Genomic DNA, 24,075 nt, shown 5'->3' on the forward strand with positions numbered 1-24,075 from the left:
TCAAGTTCCAGCCCTAGCCAGGACTGTCACTGTGTGCACAAGGTGCTCCTCAGCGTGGATTATGGAAGTCTAACTGAACTCAGGAGGGACTGCTTACACCCCGAGATGTTCTTCAGCACTTTGGGTACAGTCCCATGAGCCAGGGCTAAGCAGATTCACTGCTACACCCATCCCACCATCTCATCAGAGGCAATCCTGGTGCAGGAGTACAGCTGGACTTGTGGGATAGAGCCTTGTACCACAACGCAAACCACACATTAACAGGGTTTGCCCTCTCCACTGCTGCCTATAAATGCAGTGCTATGCAGTGACAAAGGACACTCACACTCCCCATGACACCCAAAATAGCAACCAGTTGTAAATTGTGGCACAACTGATGTTGTCATCACTTGTGACAGCTACCCCCACCTACTCCTTTCAGTCCAGTAAGTCACAGCGCATGGCTCTAAAATAGTGATGTCACTGCACTGCATAGTTAAATGCAAATATACCTGTCATTATTTTTTACTGTTTGCAATAGACTCCAAGTAGCAACAATTAAATATAAGGATGTTTATCAATCTTTATCTCTTCTATTTCTACTACAGAAACATATTCAAAACCTTACAGTTAATGGTTGAATTCTTCTAAGAATTCTGGTGGAAAGGTATGGGTCCTGATAGTTAATTTGGAAAAGGATTAATGTGCACTGGAACTGATGGCTCTTTTGTAAAAACCTCCTAATATCTCTCTTCTTTTGTAAGTTGCTCCTAACACCGAATCAGAAAAGGGAAAAGAAGTTCCTTTTGCTACAGAAACATCCAGCAGCAGTAGCATACAGAAAAATGTCTGCAGTTTCACAATAAACAATGAGTGGTTAAACAACACGATTAAGAAATATTCTTAATATTCCTTCATTACCTCCTGCAGTTTGATCTCATCTGGTTGGAGGATGCTGAGGACACCACTGTTCTGGACCTCAGGAAGATCCTGCCATAAGTTGAACCTGGAGTTGGAATTTCTCAGCAAATTGATTTGTGGTGGAGCTTTGTTTTCAGCTGTACTTGTGGACTCTGCTTCAGATGGAGTTTCCTCACTGGGTGAAGTCTCCTCAGGGTCTGTCTGTGAATCTTGCAATCGCCTGGTTTCAATCTCCTCGCGCGTAGATTTATCTCGGTATTCCTGGTACAAGAGCCCTAGGAGGGAACACAGCAGGTCTGAGAGGCTGCAACTGAACGAGACTGTGGGAAAGGACAGTTGCTTTGCTTTAGTTCACCTCAGCAGAGGTGAGAGATGTGCCTTCCATGCAGAGTGAAAAGCCTGTTATGGTATTCCTACTTCAGCCAGAAGTGGAAGCTATAAATGGAAGGGCATTTCTAAATCTAAAATGTAAAAAATCTGCTCTCACAAAACATTTAGTAACACAGGCAGATGAATCCATCATCACTCAAAAGACATAAAAGAACCAACTTGTCAGGCTTTTAAATGTCTTTTAAACCTTGATTTTCTCTGTTATATTACTATGTTACAAGTTATATAGGTTGATGTCTATGTTTAAGTGTGTGTCTGGAAAAGTCATACTGCACACATTGAAATGACTTTAAAAGGAGCAATTTAATGGCCAAAAAATCCTCAATGAGGAAACACTGAGCTGCTGTTACTGGCATTGGACAGGTGAAGCTTTGGGACAACTAGCTACAGTTACTACAACTAGCTACAGGTTTGTTTTGGTATGGACTTCATGGTTAGCCTTGGACATGTTGCTTAATATCCTGCTGTTTTCCTTCTTAGTTTTTATGATGCTTGAAGATGCAAAATTAATATCTAAAAGGTACCTATTTGCTACAGGACTAAGGAACAGGCTCTGAGTTCACACTATGGGGCAGCACATCAATGACACCAGATGTCTTCCAAGTTTCAATTACTAACTTTGGGAGAAGATGAAATTGCACCGGATTTGCCTCCACTCTGGTATCAACTGACAGCACAGAAAAGGTAGGAATCCTGAAGTTCAATCTTTAGAACATCCTTTGTCTCTCTGAGGGCTTTCAAACTGTCCCATTTTTCTTTCTGAACCATCTGTAGGACCCAGAATTTTAATTGCTTGAATATAAAATGTAATTTAGAAGACATGTAAAGGCAGGAGAGCATGAGCACATTGAGTCACTTTCCTCCCTTAATGAAATTGAAGAAGCACAATTTATTTTATCTCCCTTGGTTTATACTTGAATAGCAGTGTAACATGAATGAATAAAGAGAAAAGCCTTTGATGTTATAAAAACCATGCTAAATAATTAATTTTGTCTGAACCATTAGGGGTTAAAATTTATCTGGTCACATGTATTCATGATATTTGATCTGACATTCTGTGTGCAATAAGGTGAGAGACAATGGGATTAAAAGTTTCTCTAAGGTGGGCAGAAATGGAGATGTTGCCACCTATATAATCTCTGGACCAGTTTCAATGAGGCTCTGTACCAGTCAGTGCTAAAACTATACAGGAAATATGCTGGGGAAAGGTCCAGGAATAAGCACAGGATTACTGCAGTCTGCGAGTGTGTCCTGCTATCTGTTCTTCCTGGAAAGATGTTCAACACCAGATTAAAATAGCAGTAAGGGTAGCTGTGCCTAGGAAACCATAGAGTCTTCTGTTAGCTTCCTACACAGTGCTGAGCAGAGGAGACTTCCCCTGAAGTTTTGCATGCTGCTGCCACTTATGTAATTTCTCTCTGCGTCAACTAGGTTTATCTGGCTTTCCTAAGCATTTCAGGCTGTTTTTCACCATCAGGGAGGGTGCTGAGGCTGTAGCAGGGTGGAAGTGCTCCTTCAGTACGTAGCAGAGAGACTGCTAAATGGGAGCTGCTTTTGGTGGCACTGATCCACATGGCCAGCCTGTGCTCGAGGGCTCTGGGTTCTTTTTGCCCCATAGAGAGCGGGACAAGCTGGGAAGCAACATCCTGCAGCAGCGTGGGCAGTGCTTGACTCAAGGGAAAACACGCTGGGAAACTGAAGCATAATCTATTTTACTCAAATTGGAGATAATTATACTGGCAGTGTTTGACTGCAGGTATACAGCCATGCTGTGCTGCTGGCTCTGCCTTGCAAGTCAGAGGATGCTTTGTGTAAGGGGGATTTAGGGTCCCTCATGCAAATCTGAAGAGCAGCCCTTTTTAAAAGATCTTCAAGACTATTTGTCTCTTGCCTTTAAGGAAATAAGACCCAGATAATGAAAGTTGGTTTTGTTTCCAGGTTCTCTGACTGACCAGGTAAGAGCTATGGAGCTGTCAGTGGCAGGCAAAGCAAATACAGGCATGGAAAGATCTCACTGATGGAAAGCATCCACCATCAGAATTCAATTGGAAATGACAGCAAGAGAGACGGGTTGAAGCTCTACCAACTCTAAGAGAGCAATATGAGGAGAAAGCAGAAATGTGGTACAGAGGAAAGATAAAAGAAAGATGTGTAGGCAGAAGGGTAGGAAGAAATAAGGAGGGTGTGCTAGCAAGGATAAAAGATATCCCTGTTGTTTTGGTCCTAAGGGTCTACTCATATGTTTGCAAAGAGGTTACAATGGGTAGAAAAATTACGTAGATAAGAGGGAGAGAATCTGTGCCAAGGCCTTGTCCAGATGGAACAAGAAATGATCACAGCACAGGAGGGGTAACAGAATGCAAGGTCAAGGTACAAGGTTTTGACATGTTGAAAGGAGACAATACATGTAGGAACTTACAGAATGTGTATTAAAAAAGCTGAGATCAATAGCTGAATGTGACTCATGATATAATTATTTAGTAAATGTTTACATTCAGTAAGGGAGCAAGTACAAAATGTCAGAGACCTGCATAAGCTCCCTCCATTACTTAATGTCCCAGCTGTCCCTACTGTGACCTGGCTAACAGTTAACCCTGTGGTCAGAGCATGAGTTTGGTGTTATCTGTTGGCTTAAGTGTTTAAGACTGATCTTCATAAGGCGTGTTTACATAATTTTTATAGTGCGTAACAGACATTTCCTTTTTTGTTTATTCCATTTAATTTTGCTGTCACAGTCTCCCTTCCCAGCTCTCTTAAAAGCTGGGAAGGGAATTGAAAAACTAGTTACTAATTGTGGAAATCCTTGCCTTAGAGAGTTAGCAGCGCTCTTAAAGTAAACGTTATTGCATTGAAAGCTATGTAAAATCCCAGGAGGCCCAGAGAGGTTTTCTCTGAAATTCTCTGCTCCAGTTTCAGGCAAAGAGTCCACTAATGTCTCAGGAGGGAGGGAAGGAATGAGTGAGCTCCAGTCATTTGATGCTACATCTCTGGTGGGGTAAAGATAACACCTTAGATTGTCAAAACCCAGTCTCCTCCATAAAGGTGCAACACACTTGCAGTTACACTGATGTGTGCAGAGTTTTGCACAGCTTCCCTCTGATACACAGCACATAAAAATATATATGAAAATAGCAACTGGGTTGCTCTGAACTCCTGCTGGTTTTAGTATTTTTATCTCACCTCTGAGGTGCACAGTCCCAGTAAACTGACAGTGTTTTGACACAGCTCCCTTGGTAGGTTAGTGTCTACACAGCCAAAACCAGGTAACAGATCTGGCAACACTCACACAAATTGTTCACCACTTTCCTCCAGGAGGCCCCAAACTCAGCTGGTTTGTCTGACAGATGCTGGCAGGCTGCTGGTTTCACACCAGCCTCCTTCTCCAGCATTGTGCCAGAGGCATCAGGTGTACCAAGAATCAGCCCTGCATGCCACAGCCTGACACCAAACAGCAGAGACAGCCTAAGAAGCCTTCTCATTTCTGCCAGGGAGGCTTGCCATGCTGCTTGTGAGTTATATGTTCCATTTTCCCATGCTAAGTGCTGCATTCCTGCTCTCTAGATTCAAGTATGTTGATTCTATTTCCTGAAACTGAGCAGGAGTGTTTAAAAACAAAGCTTCTATATTCCCACCATAAAACCTGCCTCAGGATGGGATTTGGCTTTGCTGTTGATGAAATTCCTCTGAGGAACGTCACAATTCTGATGTGGGAAAGCAAGAAACAAGCTGTGGAGGTTCTCTCCCCATCCCACAAAAGATAAAGATAAAAAAGAAAAGAAAATACCATAAGAGCAAATGCTTAACAGTCCTCTCCTCCATAGTCACCCAGATAATCTCAACTTTGCCTTTTTAGAGACCACAAAGGGCAAAATAACTTATTCTTGTGTTCAAAGTGCTATGCCAGTGGCTGTTACACTGAATAGATGCAGAACCTGGTGCATGCAATTAATGTCCAACGGGATGGGTGAAAAAAATACTTTAGTCTTATGCCTTCTGGAGTGCAAAATCTTATTTTAGTAGAAAGCTTGGGGTAGCCTTAATGATTAATTGTTTCGTAATGACAAGAATAATCATTATTTATGAACAAGGTTAGGCTGTTCTGCGATAGCATTAATCCACTGCCGGGCAACGTGCAAACCTGATGCCCCCAGAGACCTCAAAAAGCCACGGTAAGGACGGTGAGAGGGCTCCCAGCAAGGACAGGGAGTTGGGGACCTGCAGCACAAGCCCTTACCCCGCCCTTAACTTCCCCCATCTGTGCACCGCTTGTCTTTAGCTTTGGGTTTGGGGGTTCGGGGGGCCGGCAGGTGCAGCCCGGCCGGGCTGAGGGCACCTCTAGGGGCTGCTGTGCCGCCGTCGGTGCGGGGAGCGGGAGAAGCGGCGAAGTTGTGTGAGGCCGCAGCGGCGGCCGGACATCCCGCGGGGGGCACGGCTCCTTACCGATGTGCTCGATGAGGTTCCTCCAGGAGTCGGCTGTCATGGGGTGTGCGGGCGGTGCCGCACCCGTGCCGGCGGCAGGGGTCTCCTCAGCGGCGGGGGGGGGCCTGCGAAGAGGCAGAGGCGGAGGCGCCCTCAGAACAGTGGCGGGACAGCGGCGGGACAGCGGCCCCTACGCGCGCCCGCGCCCCCCGCCCTCAGCAGCCCCCTCACCTGGTGAGCTGTCCCGGCGAGCCGTCCTGGTCGAAGGCGCAGGCGGCGCTGAGGGCCGCGGCCAGTAGCTCCATGGCCGGTGGCGGCAGGCGGCTGCCCAGCAGCTCCGGCGGCAGCGGCGGCGGCGGTGCGGGGCTGGGGGAGCCCGGGCGGTTGCCACGGTAACGGGGGTAGGAAGGCAGCAGCCTGCACGGGAGGGAGAGGGGACTTGCAGCCGCCCCCGGGGCGCCCCCGCAGCCCGGCCCCCCTGTGAGCCCCCAAGCCTCCTCAGAGCCTCTCTGGTCTCCTCAGAGTCTCTCCTCAGACACCCACTTCTCCCAAAGCGTCCCCATGGCTCTCCCCTAAAATCTCTAGACAGCCTCCTCAAATCCCCTCAGAGCCTCCCCTCAGACCTTCCGTCAGGCATCCCCACGGGCTCTCCATCAAAATCCTCTCAGAGCCTCCCCTCAGATTCTCCTCAAAGCTTCTCCACATTTTCCCCACAGAGACCCCCTCAAAATCCCCTCAGATCTTCCCGCGGTCTTCCACCAGCCCCTCAGAGCTCCCCTAGCTCCTTGCAGCCTCTCTCCTCGTTCCCAGATTTCCTCCGAGGCTCCACGGAGTTCTGCCAAATGCCGGCGGATCTCCCTCAGCCTTCCCCAAATCCCTCCCGAAACCCCTCAAAGCCCGGCAGTTCTCAGCCCCTGTTCCTCGGAGATCTCAGAGCTCCCTCCTGACCCCTGAGTTCCCCCAGAGCTTCTCAGAGCCCCCTCTGCAGACCCTTTTAACGCCACCAAAATATTTTCCGAGCCCCCGCAGACCCCTCAGGTGTCGTGTCCTTCCCCTCCTCCCCAAGCTGCCCTCTCAGAGCCCCCACCCCGGTCCCGGTACTCCTGCCCGCAGAGACCTCCTGAGCCCGGGTTCCCCTCCAGCGCAGGTCCCTCCTCCGCCGGGAGGCTGGCTCCCTCCTCCCCAAGGGCCCCGCCAAAAGGCAGCAATTCCTGCCCCAGAGGGCCCCCACCTTCACAGGCTCCCCTACCTCCATCCCCCCTCAGCTCCTGCAGAGGGGCTTCTTCCCTCGATGTAGGGAAGCCCTTTCCTCCGGTCGCTCCCTCCCTCCCCAGCAAGGCACCCTCCCCCAGCGAGCACCCACACACCCCGTCCCACTTCATGCCATAGCCCCTCTCCTCCATGCACGGCCACCCCACACCGGGAGGGAGTCCTGCCCCGGCACACTCCCGTCCCTCAGCCCCGGGGCGCAGCGCTGCCCCCCATCCCCTGCACCTCTCTGCTTATGTGTGGATGGCGCCGGCTTTGAGGGAGGAAAGGGGGTGGCAGAGGGGGGTTCTCCTGAACTGCTTCCAGATCTGGTGCATATGGTGCATTTCTTCTCCAGGAGTGAAACCCTGAGATGGAGGAATGTAACTGGGAAACACAGCCTAATCCCTCCTGCCGGGAAGCGCACTCTTGATTACCCCACAGGATTGGCTGCTATTCGCCTCTCCTTCTCCGGCAGGGCTTCGCACCCGCTCGGTCATTTCCCTCATCTCCCATTCCTTAGCGTCGCTACTTCCATAAGGATATATTTCCTCGTTTAGGAAGTAAGTATCTCAGTACTCAAGTAATCTATATCTGTCTTCGTTCAGGTAATTGTTTTTCTGCCTCAGGGATAAAATCTCTTGAGCTCCAGAGTATGGTTACATCAGTCCAAGTGGTTGTGGACAGGCTGGGTGCAGCTCTTCACCACATGTTAGTAACCCTCAGCAAAAAAAAGTCATCTGCACCACGTTGCAACTGAGGAGTTAAAGAGGAAAAATGCTCTGCTATTCCTCGTGCTTGCTCTCTCCCTGTTGCGTAAATTACCATGATTTTTTTCTGTATGTGATAAAGTAATTTATGCAACAACATAGAATCCTTGTGTTAGTCTGTATGTGTAAAATGGCTTCCTTTTTATCATTTTTATATTGGTTTTGCTAAATGATATATCAGTATAGCTTTTAATCAGCACGTGACAATACGTCCAGAGAAACTCCTTCAGCTTATGTGAACTAGATCTAGATCTGGCACACAGGAGAGCTCAGTTGTTAAGTCATTAAGAAACAGAACGGGAAAGGAAAACAGCTGGAAATGTCATTGAGGGCTCAGAGAGGGCTGCAAGTGTGGTCTTTGTGCAGTCCCTGACCAGGAGGTCAGAAGGAAAGGAACTGAAAGGAAATACCAGGGTGAGGGTGAGAGCTGGAGCCTGTGCTGTACTTACAGAGGAGGATGACAGCCTGAGAGCTGTGGCTGACATTGTCACTGGATAGATGGTCAGTATGCATTATCAGCCATTAAACACTGGGCATTACAGGGTTGGGGCAGCCAGGTGAGTGTGGGGGAGGCCAAAACCTTGTGGAAGGGATAAAGCAGCAGCAACTATCTGAAGCTCATTTTTTGGTGGCTTGCTGCCAGGGCAAGAATATTGTCAAGGGTTTTAGAGAGTGGGTAGGCTTTAAAAAAACTTATTTCTTAGAAAAAGGGAGTCTCTTCATTACCCTGAAATCTGGAAAATCAGATATGGTGTTTACTGTTTTCTCAAGGGAAGGACAAGAGCAGTGAGGAATGCAAAGTGAAATCAGTGTATAAGCTCTTAGCTGATACTACTAGAATGAACATATATCTAAATATAACTTTTGGATGTATTAACTAAAAAAAAATACAAATCTTTTAGAAGTGTGATTTAAGAGTTTAACAGATTCCTAACCCCTCACATTTCTTCTTTCAAGGGTTAAATCTGTTTGAAATTGAAATTTCTTCATAGAAAAATGTCTGGGTCATGCTATGAAAAATATTCAGAAATAGAAAGCATCTTCTTTTGATCCCATAACTAGTAATTTGATCCTGCCTGTCTTCCCTTTTCTTTCACTTTTTCCAGAGCTTTTTACTTTTGGTCTGACATGAAAACTTGAAAATATCACAGAAAGCAATAATGATAATAAACGCAGTGGAAGCTTTGAAGAGGTGAAACACCAGCTAGAAGTGAAATATCCCCTGTAGCCATGGCAGGCCCAGCTTGTGTTTCTGTGTCTCAGAGAGCTGTTACACTGCATTGCAATGACCAGTGAACTCTACTTTTCCTTCCTTTAGGACTGTTTCTTTTCTAATTGTAATTTGATCTTTCAAATATGCTGTTCTTCCTTCCCTCCCAGTTTTATTCTTGTAACAGAGAATATCCATAAACAAAACAAGAAATACTGAGAAATACTTTTTCTCCCAACTGAGGTGACAGAGTGTTCCCAGTACTCATGGGACTGGAACAAAAAAATTATATTTAGCAAGAAGGAGATATTTCTGTCCTACAAAATTTGCTGGGATTTTCTAAGTCTTGCTTTTCTGTTTGGGGACAAAACAGAAAGCTTTTAAAGTTTGACACAAAAACTAAAGTCAGACAAACAAGTGATTCTGTCAGAGTGGTCTGGTGACTGGGATTTTCACGCTGGGAGTGGGGGATCCAGGTCAGAGTCAGAGATGTATTATTCCCTGGCATCCCACATGTTACTGCCTGTTCCAGGGCAGATCAGTGTCTTCTGGAGCTGCTCTGCTTTCTCTGGTCACTCAGAAAGGTTCTTGAACATGCTAAATGCCCTATTCACCAGATACTACTTTAAGTCAGTCAATACTGAACTATTTCTGTGAAGTAGAATAGCTATAAGATACTCCCTATTTCCACAATTGTTAGGATTTTGTATGTAATTTAAGCTGATATAGCTGCTCAATTCTACTTGTTTTTTTTTTTTTTCACTCAACTCCCTGAGGCAAATATCTACCTCTGCTTTTATGCCTGCACTCACTCAAGCTTATCCCATTCACAGTTAGCAAGTCTGGGCAGCTAAACTCTTGGAAAATGATTCTCTTTTTCTGGTGGAACTAGATCTATGTGTGCATTGTCTCACTACAGAGTGAGCTGTAAGTGAGTGCCAACAGAGCAGAAGTGGCAGACGTGCAGATAGATGTCAAGACCGTGGCAGTGCCACCTTGGATAATTTTTCACTGCTGTGAAATGGCAGGCTCAGGCCTGGAGAGGTTTCTACTCCACCTGATCTTAAACATGAGGTAGGAGTTTAGAGGAAGTGTACTTTTTTCTCTCTCTGTAACAACAAGCAATTTGATCCAGAGCCTAAAGAGTTTTTCCCCAGTTACCAAAATCAGCACGAACTCATGATGACAAACCAGTTTTCTCACTACAATCCCTTTAATTAATCCTAGAATTCCTGGTCTAGTTGTAGGAGGAAAGAAAGAATCTGACCACTAGAACAATATACCTTAAAGCCCCATAATAATTCTCCTGCAGCACTATGTGGTGCCCTGTTGGTGACAGAAGTCATGCAATGCCCCAACAGACCCAATCCCAGTTTTTTCTCCAGAACTCTTAGGGTCTGTAAGCATAAAGGCACTGGAGAGGATCCTTGGTGGCCATGCTCTATTGACATGGGGCATGACCATGGTTCAGCTCCCTGTGGACAAAGGGAAGGGGTTTGAGCTGGCATGTATTCTGCAAAGAAGGGTTTCTGTTGCTGCAGACTGTCTCCAGCTTCGCTGTACTGCTGCTAGAAAAGATTTGAAATACTGGCTGACCTGGTCCACGTTGTGTTAAAAATGTGATGATTGATGAGAGTTTATAATTAGTTTATTGCAATTATCTCATTTAAGTTACGCTTCAGGGATGAATTCCCAATCTTGGTTTGTATTTTCAGGCACTAGTAATTTTGAAAAATGAGTAATCATTTGAATTAAGATTTATTATGTGTATTTCAAATCAAAAGCGATCCTCAGAATAAAGCTGTGCAAAGAGCTTGTTTTCAAATGAAATTTAAATGCATTTTCTAAATGTTGTCTTATAGCAATTTTTAGAAATTATATCTCCTCTTCTAGAAACTAAAAACAGAAGAGGCAGCCCAGCAGATCTTATTCATGAAAAATCCCCCAAACTCTTCTAGTCAGTGGGAGTTTCACACCACGAAAGGCCACAAGATGAGGTAAGAAGCACTTTTAAAATCTGAGCTAACCAAATTATTGAGAAGTGTGAAGTTACTAATAGATTTGAATGTTATACCTAGTCAAGGACTTCTTCATACCTCAGTTTCATTCAGCTTCCCTCTGTTCATGTGTATATTTTAACAGTGATTTTGGTAATCAGTATATCTTGGCACTTTCTGTTCCTGATTTTTGACTTTTTAATGGTAGACAGGCAGAAATTCTCATCCCTAGTATTTTTAGATCCTAAAGCCTAGGAACATATCTGCTCTTCTGAGGCTCCTTAATCTTTCATCAAAACACCTTAGTTATATCTGTTGGCAGCCTTACCAATAACTAAAAATGTTCAGAAATTCCGTTTGTGAGATCTTTATGTGCTTCTAACATTTAGATGCTCATAATCATCAGGGTTATCTTTTTACTTACTGACCATCTGTCAGAGACAAGGGGTTTTTTTATATATTAAAAAAATTAACTATTTATTAGACTTAGGAAAATATTATTGGATCCCTGTTGTTCTCTCCTTCAAGAAACTTTGCTTTCTGTTGATATGCAAAATTGACATTTTGGGGTTGCAAGGGTTTTATCTTCTCCACACTCATGAAAATCCATAGAATTATAGGCTCTTTTCCACTGCCACAATGCACACAAATTTTAGACTTAGATTTTAGCACCTAAAATTCCTGAGCTCCTGCCCATGGAGAGAATGTGTGTTGTGCTGAGGGCTGAGAGAATTTCCAATATTGTAGCTTATTGAGAAGTGTAAAAGCTGCCTGGTCCAGATCTAGGCACTGTGAATAAAGGCCATGTCTGTGATCAGCATGATGAGAAATCCACTTGACTGAAAAACAGAAGGAGCAAGACTCAAGCATGGCGAGGAAGAGGTCTGCTTCTGGACCAGGGGATTGCTATGAAGAAAGGAACTCACCCACAGCTGGATGCTTCAGGAAGTGGTGAATAGGAAGAGACTAAAATTTGGCACTGGAGCTAGGAGGAGGGATGGATTACTAAGATTGTATAAGGAGCCAAATGGTGAAGAGCCTGTGGACCAAAAGAACACTGAGATATGAGCTACAGGTGGGAAAGTGAGAAGAATGTGTCTGGTAAGTAGTAGGCTGAGGAAATTGTCTGGGGAATTACAAGTTGAAGCTGATAGAAAAGGAGTGAAACAAAGAGACTGATGGAGAACTTGGGGGTCAGGGCATGTCCAGATGAAGCAGATCAGATTGGGAGACCTGGAGGGCAAAGCAGAGACCTTGCACAGTAATGAAAATATGAGTGGGCTGAAAAGCCTGGCAAGCAGAGAATGGGTGGAATAGGTGGGCAGGCTGGGATTGGGATCTGCATTGGCTGTATGCTGGAAGGATGCTTTATTAGAATTGTGTATGTTATTGCTTGCTATTTTGTGTGATCCTGTAAAATATGAGATTTTCACAGTAATGACATTTTAATACCTACAGTGGCTATTTTTACTGAAAATGTATTGGTTTTTAAAATACTTCTCCCTGCAAATAGACTTAGACTTTTCAGGATGCAGATTGCACAAAAAGAGGGATAGGAAAAAAATCTATTTATCTCCGAAAGAACAAAAATTTGTTGTAGAGTAACAAAATTTAAAGATTTGGTCAACAGGTGTTTGCACCAGCTATTCATGACTTCACCACTTGCAAGTTGAAGCACCATTGGCAGCATAATGAGGAGGTAACTTAAGGAAATGTATTTCATAAATAGAAGGAAACTTGCTCAAGTATGGTATGAGTCCTTTTGCAATCCAGGTCCTGGACTCTCCAGAGGCTTTTCCTGCCCTTCTGGTTAAATCAGGCTATAAGAGCAGTGCCCTCTGCTGCCCAGGACCGAGAGTGCTGGGCTAAGGGATGCTGACCTACACACTCTCATGAGCACCCTTCAGAGTGCTGTGCTATTTCACGTGTGCTCTGCTTCTCTCTAATACACGTATTTGCAGGAATTCAAACAAGCTAGATTCCCTCTTGCTGCCGGAGGTGACTATTTGTATTCATTGTTGTAGCACTTCCATTCTTTGACCTCAGATCAAATGTGACTAAAGGGTTTTTAGATGGTCCTTGTTTATTTGAATTGGAGGTTTCATAAGCAGCGTAAAGAAATAGGTTGCTCTGCACTGGTAGACCAATGGCCTCCATGAGCTTTGAAAAGTGAAATTTCACACTGACTTTCTCTTCCAATGTATCTTCTGTGGCAGCTTTCTATGATCTCTGCACAGCTGCTGCCACACTGGAGCTGGAAGGACTGATCCCAGTGAAAAAACAGTTTTTTATGAGTGCAGCTCCTCCCAGGGCTTTGGCTCTGGTTATTCTGCGAAGCAGAATTTGTGCTAGAAGCTCAGCACTGATATGGTCAGGGCAAGTCAGCTGAGTTGTTGGGAAGTGGCTGTCATTGTAGGGGTTTGGGCCTTTGTACAATGGGCAAGACTGAGAGGAAGCCATGTAATGTTGTGGAGAGCTCTAAAGTGCTTAGGGGGAGCTGGAGATCATGTAAGAGAAAGGTCATGGGGAAAAAAGATCATTTGAGCATAGCTAGGCATAAAAACTCTCTTAGGAAGTATCTTATGGATGGCCCGTGGCCATCCAGAGTTTGGAGCACCAGCAATAATGTTTGAGGACATCTTGTGTTCAGACATCAATGTTGTGAGATCAGTGAATTACTCTACTATTCTCAGGGCTTTGAAAGACATGTAGATTCAAACCAAAATCCCATCTGAGTACAATGCAGATGACAATTCCTTTTCCTGAGCTCTTCACTATGTTCCCCAGCTGTGTTTACTTCCTACCCCGAGTTATGTAGCGTGGCTATATGTGAAATGACATCCTTGCCTGTGAAGAATCCATTTGTGTCAGACCTGCTGGTTATCTTCATGCAAGGAGAAGGGATTGTGACTGCCCAGCCCTAGAATTTATATGGCTGCTGTAGCATGCTTGTGAATGTGAAGAGATGCAGCACTGTGGGCCCACTTGCCCTCAGGACTGTGGTGATCCACTCCTGAGAATGTCATGGATCTTCCCAGTCCTGGTTTGTCTCTTCTGCAGAACTGCTAGCTTCTGCTTTCAGCAGAATGGTCAGCTGGCAGGCACCAGATTTATTCTTTTGGGGAGAAATTAAATGTATTTCTTGAGACCAGCAGTAATATTTTAAATGTATTATCTGCACAATGGCCATTTTTTCCAAATACAAGTGAGATACTATTGATTACTACAAATAATGGCATTTTTTAAGGCTCTTGCATGCTTTCCCATTGCAGATTTCTAGTGATTCTCCTATAAATTACAACTGATCTTTTGGAGAAGGAAGGAGAACATGGGTTGAATTTGAGCTGGAACTTGGGTCTCATTCTCTGTTAAATCTCTGTGCTCAATTTCAAGAGATGCCATTCAGCAGGACTGCCTGCTTATAGCAGACATGACTTAGAACCTGTACTGACCTGACAGGTTCTGTGCACAGCAGCATCTTTGATACAACTGACTCCTAGCACAGGCTCATTGTTTCCAGCTCCAGGGAGAATCAGAAATTGCACATTTCAGAGCTGCCTAAGTGCCAGTGTCAGGATGTCAGACTGACAGTGATGATTATGCTCCAAGGAAAGGATGACAGATAGGTTTGACATTGCAGCAGACTGTGGCTGTCTCATTTCATATGCTCAGTTTACAGCCAAGGGGCAATCAATTTTAGCCAAGGCAATTAATTTATTTAAATCCAACTTGACATTTGGCTAAAATGGTTGTGTTGGAGTCCTCTCCACAGGGAAAGGAGCCTGGGAAAGCACTCTGTACTACCCCAACACAGCTGGTCTCAGTAATTAGGACCAGACAGTGCAGCAGGATGCATGCACCCTTAGAGGACAAGTGCTTACTCCTTCCAGCGTGTTCTACAATAGAAGGAGGGACTATCTCACAGTTGTACACACAGGAGGTGAGTAGCTGGAGAATAAGTTTGGGAGAAAACCTCACTTATATTTGAAAATGTAGGGATAGGTAGCTGCTCCTTTCTCTGCCTAGCTACAGTGGCAAGAGAGCAGGATTGAGGGCAGATTTATGGGAAGTATGTAAATTTCTGAGTTATGGGACCAGGGTCTCTGCTGGACCTTTGTTGTTGAGGGATTTAAGCCAAAAAGGACTACCTCATTGAAAGCCTCTGTTGCTTATCAGTTCTTTAAAGCAAAAAGCAAACAAAAAGTCTGGATGTTTTAGAAAAAAAATTTTTGTAGCTACTTCTTCAGCTATAAAATCCTGTTTTCCATGCAGGATTGTGTAACAGGCTTCAGAATAGCTCTCTATGAAGGCCGAGAAAGGGATTACCCTGATGCTAGGGTGTTCCATAACAAAATGCTCACAGGTTCTCCTTATGCTCAAGAAACTGCTTAAGGCAGTCTGCCCAGTTTGCTAACACTGCTGGGTGATCCTGCATCACATTCCCCTTTTTTCCATCTTCCCCACTGTCTTCTTGTTCCTCCTCTTTCCTTCACTGTCTTCCCCAAATGCACATTGATAAGACCCTTTTACCACCATGCTAATACTCTGCTGTAGAAATCATTAAGGCTGAAAGCAGCACCACAAGTCAAGGTGAGAAGGCATGGATCAGAGCTACAGCTTAGTCCAGCTGTCCTTCCCAAAAGAAGCATTCTCACTCTGACACCACTGAGTAGTTTTCAGGGAAGGCATGGGGAATACCCTGCATGGGAATCTCCTTACCTTTGAATCAATAATTCATCGAACGCTGTTGGATCAGAGTTTGCTGGAGATGGTGATCCCTTATGTGGTAAAACATTCAGAGGCTCTTTGATGGGCTCATAGTTTTTGAGTGAACCTGTGATATAAGAGAAAGCCAAGAGGGTGTTAAAACAGTAATTTTCCTAATTTACCTTTACTGTATGTAGTGGTTTGCTGACACCAAAGGCAACAGGAAAACCACAAGACACAAAGGTGGTTACATTTTATCTTTGATTTTCAAACAAGATCAGAGTGTCATCCGCTTGTAAAATGCAAATGCTGAGAAAAGGTGGAGTTGAATTTGGGGTACCAGTTCTTATGTATGGGAGTAGCACTCTCACACTGCAGGCTGGGTCCCAACATGAGTGATTTTCAGTGCAGTTATTTCGGCAGAAAATGTTCAGCTGTGTGTGCCTGGGCATGCCAATATTGGGTTTGCCAAATCAAGGCTTCATTACTGCTCTGCTTTACTGCATTTTCATTCTGAAGATGTTCAGTTTACTAGATAAATCAAGGTTAGATTTGGTGAGAGAGGAGCTTTACTTCTAATTACGTCTCCAATTTCCCTCAGATGAACCACTGCTCCTTTCACAGGGAGTCAAAGTTGCATTAAGTCCAAGGCTTACTACTGCAATAGTTGGCAGGAGAGGATGCATCTCACTTTTCAAATGAAATCTCCCATTGTTTGAGGCTTGTTGATACATGGCCTTGCTGTTTTTTATTAGAAACATCTTGGTCTAAGTCATAAATCTGTTTATCTTTCACACTGGTGACAGGACAGTCAGGTCAGTGCTCTGACTGAAGCAGGGTTCTGATGCACCTTTTAAATAAATTTTCAGAGGGAAGGGATGACATCCAGAGTTTGAAGACTTCCTAAAATAGAGCCAAGGCCTTATGAAATAGTAGTTTGCGTTATTCACTTTGAATAGTTTAAACACTTTATCGTTCTGTCAAAGATTGCTTAAAAAAACCAAAACAACCCAACAATTCTTTTTCCAGTTAAAGAAAAGCATCTATTATGTTTTACAGCTCCTAGGCTATAAGCCAAAGCTGGACTGGTGCAAAGGGTGCCTATATGGAAGCCTTCCCTGAGTTGGATTTAGATAATTTTAAATGGCTTTTTGGTGATCTCATTTCTTGAGTCCTTATTTTTCTCATTTTGTATCCTACTCTGTCTTTTCTGTCTCTTCCTGTCTTCTTGCCTTCCCCTCCCCTCCAGTTGTTCCCTAAGCAAAATGAGAACAGGTTAACATTTGAGCTTGAGTCACATTCTTGGACAGCTGCTGTTCAAATGGATTGGAAGGCAATATAAAATAGCTCACCCATCCCTTGCTTCCATGCATGTCAGCAAATGCTGTCAGAAGTTCAAGTGGGGCAGCTTTAGAAGCACTCACTGTCCAGTTTTGGGAGAAGGAATGGATTCAAGGAAGTAAAGAGAGAGAGCAGAAATGCTGCTCACACAATCCTAGCTGAATTTAAAGGCTGTAGCTCTTGGGAGGACTTGCTACAGTTGCCTCAGAGAAAGAACTATTGCTCCTAGCCCAGGTGTTGCTGTACAGACTGGAGAAGAGACACGTTCCCCAGTGTGCTTGCTGAACAATTGCAGGCATGGAAGGAAAAGCCCTGTTTGGAACCAGTCCTGTTTCAGTAGTGGTAATACAGGGAGGGGAGTGGCACAGAAGCACAGGTCAGCATTGTGGATGCTCTAATGAGCTGCTAAGAGAAGCCCGTCTCTTAGCTTGTCCTTCCTCAATGACATAGGCCAAGACACAAGGGATGTCCTCCTCTGCCAACATCCTGACGCCATGATGCTGCAGGTCTATGAAGAAGGTGAGTCCTTCAGTGCTGGTGCTGCTGCACTGCCAGCTGCAGATCACAGGGGTGAGCACCTCCTCGGCAGCTGAGGGGACACTGTGACAGCCAGGAACGGGAGAGAGGGCGTGTCTGTGCTGTGCTAGCTCTGCCCTGGGAGGTGGCGAGAGGTGGCTCTGCTCTGGTCCAGTCTGCACCCCCAGGGTGGAGAGCAGCTCTGCTCTGGCACAGGCAACACTCACTTTGTCCACAAACTTCCTTGCAACAGTAGCAGAATATTAAACAAGAGCTCTTTGCTGCTGTCTGCTTGGAAACTTGGAGAAAGGAGGGAATTTTCCTTCTGTCTGTGCCACAGGGTTGAATGGACTTTTATACTGAAATTGCATGGCTGCCTTGGTGAGACAGGACACACCTATTTTCTTGGGGACATTTCCCACACCCCTTTTATTTGGGGGGTGGAGGATGTCTGTTCTTTTTTTTTCTTAAGGAACTTGATCTACTTTCAGGAGCTGAAGAGGTGGCTTTACTGCTACAAAACAAAGCAATAGCTTTCAGTGGTTTGCACAACAGTGGAACATAAGCAGTGGTGTATCATCTTGATTGTATATCACCAGCTATCCAAAGTTCATAGTCCAGAGCATTGATTCTGTTAGATTATAACCTGAAAATAGGATAAGGTCACTTTGCTGTGAAGGAGTTTTAAAATTCAGTTTCTTGAAGCATCTGGGAGATGGAAGTGAAGGGCATTTTTTATGTTCCCAGTTCCAGGTCTCTGTTGTTTTGGACTTAGATTAGAACCACCTCAATTTCCTTCATGCAGCCCTGTTTCCAATGCTTCTCAGTGTGTTGCAGTAGCTCATCTCCTGGCACTCTCTTCATTTCTCCTATCTTTCCCTTGCTTCTTTCACAGACAGCTGCTCAGACAAGGTTCCAGCTCTGGCACCTGAAAGATGCCTGGTTCCAGCCTGGCCTTGCAGTAATGCTCTGTACTATTCATAGTCAGGGAGAGCCAATGCATTCCTTTTTTACTGAAGCCATGGCTGAATGCATCTATGTTCTGGATAGTGCTCCTGTTGTTTCAACCTCCTTGTTAAAAGGGAGCCTAGGTGTTTCTTACAGCTCTCTTCAGTGCAAAGTAGCAGTAACTGCACTTTCACAGAACTCTTGTTCGTCCCTCAGAAGGAACTATTGCAATTTCCTCTGTTTTGCTGACTGTTTTCTTTACTTTTGAACATTTATTTCTGTATGCTAAAGTCCCTGCTTCATTGACAGCTTCATGTCTTTCTCTAAGTTATTTTTCTCCTACAGAGCAGAGGGGTGCAGTGCAGAGTCCCACATATGTTTAGATTCTCTGTCATGAAATGTCTTTAAACATCCAACCATTTTATATTTCCAAGCTGAAAAAAGAAGGATGGCACTCCTCTGCCCACTGTGCTGTAGGGCAGGGGTGTTCTGTTATGTGCTGACAGCTGAGCTGCTTTCTATCTTCCTGTCCTTCTGTTCTATTGACTCCTCTAGTTCCTAATCTCACTGGAAAAAGAAGCATAATGCTGTTTGGGTCAGTACTCACCTGTAGCATGCTGCATGTGCATTGCCTCTCTCGAAGTCTTTCTTTTCCCTCTGTTTGGCAGCCTCATGGATCGGTAGTACCTGGAATTTCTTTGGATAGCAATGTACTGTGTGTGCAAGTCCCCCTCGTGCGTCACTGGGTTAGGGCCTGCTGACTCTTCCTCACCCTCAGAGACCGAACCTGACTCTCTCAGTCCGTGCTGAGAACGGCCCTGCCAGAGCCCGCCAGTGCCAGTGGAGAGCCTGTGGGTGGCTTCTCTCCCATGCTCCTCCATGGCTTCCAGAGCTGGTCTCTATAGCAACTGAGACGGTGGATCAGCAGCAGGGCAGCAGAAGACAGGTAGCCTCCACAACTCCATCAGCTTTATCTGAATTACAGCTGGACACAGATAAAACAGAACGTAACAGGAGAAGAGAGGACAAAGTTCTGGTTAGTTCAGAGGCCATAGTCCATCATCTGATTAGGATAACAGGGACTATACAGGACTTTTTATCTGAGATCATTCTGACATCATCACCTTACAAGGCTTATTCTCATGATCTGGACATTGCTTTGATATGTTTCATGGTTGTCATTCCATGACATTTGACAGATGTTACTGGAAGAATGTTGTATTTTGGTTTGGTATTACTGGTTGATTTAGAGTGTATAACAGATAGTGCCCATGACCTTTTTTATGAGGGTGAAAATGTTACGGAATAGAAGGTTAAAGCTGAAGAGAAAGCTCAGTAAATCTGTCTATTATCTGTATACTCCTCCATGTAATAGAAGAATTAATGCCTTTTACAGGGCTGGGTGCCTTCTAATACTTATCAACAGCACTCATGCCTGCTGTGCAGGTAAGTGAAGAAAAATCCATAACTGTAGGGCATAAAGGTAGAAGAGACAAGATTATATAGTGCAGAGGTTTGATTTGCTTTCCCAAAGTTCCCCTCAAGTGCCAGTGTACCTCCTTATTGACACAATGACTTCAGCACAAAATTTCTCTGCTCTTTGTGTCAGTACATGGACTATGCCTGGACTCCCAAGAATTTTTAGGAGGCACATCACAACAGCAAAACATCAGTTGATCTTTCAGCCTTTGTAGGACTGGGTAAAATATGAACAGATTACTTAAGCATTCTCTGGTCCTTTGCTAAATTCTTTCAGCTGTCAAAGTCTTCCTGAATATGTAATATGATTTTGTGACTGATGGGGCTGTCATGAGTAATAGAAAGAGATGCCGTATAGAAAATGTGAATATAAAATTGACAGCAAGCTGAGAGAAGGGCATAAAACTGTGCTGTGGATTAGTTAGATGCTGTTTTAAGAAGTCACATGTATCATTGGTTTGTTATGTTACAGTATATCCAAGGCACAAGATATCTTAGAAAGTAGGTGCTTCAATTTTTTATGCATCTTCTGCAATCTCTGTGAACTCATGTGTTCCACAAACATTTCTCATGCTTGTCCCTGGGGTCACTCTAGCAGACCCTGGGACACCAGGGACAATTGGGCCATCATCTGTGAATCCTCTGCTTTCCAATATTTTTTGAAGGCACTATGATTTATCCTTATAAAGAGAAGGTCACTCCCTGAAATCATGCACTGGGCATGAGCTTCTTGGCTCTAGAGAGGAGAAAGTCTGCTTTCTTCTTTCATTACCTAACCACAGCATGCAGCTCTAAATTTGGATCCTGACTTCAGCTCTGCCTTTTGGGCTGTTTGGAGCTATGGTGGTTGCTCTGGGACTGTTTCCAGAGTTAATGGAAGTGTATGAAGGACATATTTGTCAGTGGTGGTGTTAAGTTTGGTTTGTAAACTACTCTGAGGTACAGAGATTCACTAAGCCTGTTTCTTTTTCTGTGGGTGTGTGGAACAACGGAATAAAAGGAATAAAAGCAGCTGCTGTTGGAGATAGTTTGAAAAGAGAGAAGAGGCTACTTCTTCTCTGCCTTTTTTTTGTCCCAAGACTAGAGCCCCAGGGACTTGATCCTTGCAACTGTGATGGAAGTGTATCTTCTAAGTGGACTACAATTAATATTACAGCAGTAATCCTACTTAACCCCAAACTCTAACAATTGTTACATTTTTATTTATTTCTCTTCTGTAGATTATTTTATGCCTTGGCACTCAAGGAGATGAACCTATGACAATCTCCTCTACATCAAAGTTCCTCTGTGCTTCAAGAGGCCACCCCTTGTCCATGTGACTCATACTGGGGCCTGTGTCTGTCATGACCTTTGCCAAGCTGACGAATCTTGCAATCCTTTGCAAATTGCTGCTAGTATTTTATTGAAAAAGTGGATAAAGTTTTCAGTGGAACTGCTCACCAGTCAGGAGTAGTTTCAAAACCATTAAATGTCCAAAGGGACCATTAGGCAAAGAGATGAACATGTGTGTATGGAGAAGACTTTTTTCCCCTTTCGCCTACCTGGTGAATATAAGAGAGTACATGGATGTCAATGCTGAGCTTTTACAAAGATCCTTGGCAGAGAAGGAGCCCCCTGCATGGCCAGGTGATACTCAGCTGGGTTACCCAAAGACTTATCTATGTGTTCAGTTCCCCTGGCAAAACTGTGTGCTTCTCTTTGCCAGATACTCCTTTTGTTCATAAGAGGAGTGAAGGTGCCTGTCTGAAAAATTAAGTTGTTTCCAGGTTATCAAACCATCCCTAACAAACAAGATTCTTGACCAGAAGTGAAGATAGCAATGGATGAGAGAGAGACTTTCATGTTTTCTAGGAGAGGCAGAAGGGGCAGTCATTTAATGTGGTGGTTATAAACAATATACGCTGGTTTTTACTTTCTTCAATGAAGAATTCAAGAACAGAATGCATTTCTGAAGTCATACATCTGATTGCAAAATTGATACTCTTAGAAAGTACTGAGAAACCATTTACTGATATGTCAATCAAATAGTTCTGACTTTTCCAGTAATTTAGGTATATTAAAAAAACTAGGGATATGTTTGAATGATGCATTCAAATTTAGTATTACTTTTTCTCTTGTAGCAGTCAAACTATTCTGTGACAGAGAATAGCTCAAGCATGTGTGGACCTTAACTACCCCTGTCTGAGTGTTTGTAGAGATTTTTTGAAGAAGGTATTCATCTCTGATGGTCAGAGGTAGATGAGTGCCAGGTCTTTTGTCAGGAGTACCCCCTCCCAAGTATATCACATGCCACCTTGAAGTCACATGGCTTGAGTCACCACTCACCTGAATGTGCTTCGCAGGCAAACACTTCCCTGGAGCTCATGGAGACCAAAGTAGCAGTCTGTAGGGAAAAGAGAAAGATGGCAACAGTGAAGCCAGAAAGTGATGCACATACAGCAACACTAGAAATATGCATTTTGACTCACACATAATCCAGCCTCCAGGAATTTGACTGTATATAAATTTTACTTGCTTATGTAAAAAACTGGCATTTACCAGCAAATGCCATGAATTTTTACAAGAACAGCTGAACTCAGGGATGTTGGGTAAGATGCTAATACAAGCTGTAAAAGGGACTGAGGTTCCTGGAACAGTGTGGACCTGGACACATGGATGTGTGTAGGAAACAGGGAGTACTGCTACCTCTGGGAGGGTGGGACTGGAGGTGTTTTCAAGGCATGGGCTGGCTGTGGGCAGGACTACTGTATAAAGAGAGTGGACTTAGAGGGATATGAAGAGTATCAGATGTATCAAAGCTGTTTTAGGTGTAACTTCTGTTAACCAGTTACGGCTAATCAAAGATAAGGATGCTTTTAGTAGCAGAGCTGCAGACTGAAAGCTGAGATTGCAGCTGTGTAGACCTGCAGGTATTTCAAGTGGGTTTAATATGGACAGTTTGATGTGGGAGTCTGGAGCAGGAGGAACATTCTGGCACCAGTTGAGCATCTCTCCCTCATCCCACGATGTGCCAGGCAGGCACAGCTAAACGAGTCATGGTAGAGGCAGACTGTGTGGTCTGTCACTGGTGGCAGCCCCGGTGGGCACTGGTAGCAGAGGGAGCTGCTGGGGGCTGGCAGCCCTGGAAAGCCACCTGCCTGCCTCAGCTGTTGCTGAGACAGGAGGGGTGCAAGTGGTGTCTGAGCTGCTGGAAAGAGCCACCTCCTTCCCTGCCAAACCCGCTGCTCCACACACCCTGGCCCCTCTCTCAGTGGCAGTTTTCCAGAGCTCCAGCACAGCAGAGCAGGCAGCTGGATCATGGATTCTTTGCCTCCCTAGTACTTTGCTGTCCTGGATAATGGGCTATTTTGGTGTGCCTGGTGCTGGCCCTGATCTGACAGCCTGTGTCTCTGGGAGGGTTTTTTCTGCACCCTCTCTTCCACTGCCACAAGGCAATCATTTGTGTGGGACTTATTTGGTTCAGTGTTGTCAGCCTTCCCTGTGATAGAAGGAGTGCAGCAGGACAAGACTGGTGGCTCTCCTTGCTGGTGAATCCAGTCCTTCAGTAAATTCCTAATTCCTCTTTAAAGTGCGAAGGTGTATTGGCTGACTGAAAAGTGTTAAGTACTGTAATAAGGGAGTAAACACAAGGATTTTGAAATTAAAACTGCTCAGTTTGCTGATACTTAACAACACTGTTGCCCAGCCTGGAAGAGTAATGAAGATTGCTTAATGAATACCAGAAGACAGACAGAAATCTCCAGCTGTGTAACTCAGGGATGTTTCAAACCAGAAAATAACAGGTATGACTACAACTTGACTGAATGCTTTGCCTATATAGGGACATGCAGTCACAGAAGAATTCCCTTTGTCTGACTGTGTCCCTACCACCACCAGGAATGAAGACAACAGTATTGATGTGTCTGAGTGTCCACTAAAAATATGCAGGTGGGTGCTTTCATCACACAGGGCAGTGAACGCCTACTCTGAGTAACCTAACGCTGTTTTAGTTTTGCCATCAGCTCAAATCCATCCATGGCTGGATGCCCCTGTAAATGATGTCTAGTTCCACATCATTTTGTTTTGGGGCTCAATGCAGAAATTGCTGTCTAGGCTGTAGTGTGTTTGTGCTGTAGAAAGGCAGAAAATCTTGTAATATTTTCTTCCTTTT

General features: G+C 44.5%; 2 protein-coding genes across 5 annotated transcripts in view; one reads left to right on the plus strand and one right to left on the minus strand.

Moving 5' to 3' along the window:
• The window catches only part of NGEF (neuronal guanine nucleotide exchange factor), a 47,740-nt gene that overhangs the window by 17,975 nt on the left and 5,690 nt on the right, over positions 1 to 24,075 (minus strand). Inside the window, exons 2-7 of the mRNA XM_063166739.1 lie at positions 22,251 to 22,308; positions 19,054 to 19,431; positions 15,654 to 15,768; positions 5,941 to 6,126; positions 5,731 to 5,834; positions 901 to 1,175 (exon numbers count right to left, since the gene is read on the minus strand). Coding sequence (XP_063022809.1) covers positions 901 to 1,175; positions 5,731 to 5,834; positions 5,941 to 6,126; positions 15,654 to 15,768; positions 19,054 to 19,327 — 954 coding nt within the window. The 5' untranslated portion in view covers positions 19,328 to 19,431; positions 22,251 to 22,308. The remainder of the gene's footprint in view (positions 1 to 900; positions 1,176 to 5,730; positions 5,835 to 5,940; positions 6,127 to 15,653; positions 15,769 to 19,053; positions 19,432 to 22,250; positions 22,309 to 24,075) is intronic.
• The window catches only part of NEU2 (neuraminidase 2), a 37,569-nt gene continuing 18,888 nt past the window's right edge, over positions 5,395 to 24,075 (plus strand). For 2 of the 4 annotated variants that reach the window (XM_063166747.1, XM_063166740.1), the window contains exons 1-3: positions 5,395 to 5,459; positions 7,316 to 7,520; positions 10,831 to 10,934. The gene's annotated coding sequence lies outside the window, so the exon portion shown is untranslated. Of the gene's footprint in view, positions 5,460 to 6,055; positions 6,102 to 7,315; positions 7,521 to 8,044; positions 8,229 to 10,830; positions 10,935 to 24,075 lie in introns of those variants that run through there. The other 2 variants (XM_063166742.1, XM_063166743.1) reach the window with 2 other exon arrangements.

The sequence above is a fragment of the Melospiza melodia genome, chromosome 12 (genome assembly GCF_035770615.1).
Source record: "Melospiza melodia melodia isolate bMelMel2 chromosome 12, bMelMel2.pri, whole genome shotgun sequence".
Classification (NCBI taxonomy): Eukaryota; Metazoa; Chordata; class Aves; order Passeriformes; family Passerellidae; genus Melospiza; species Melospiza melodia.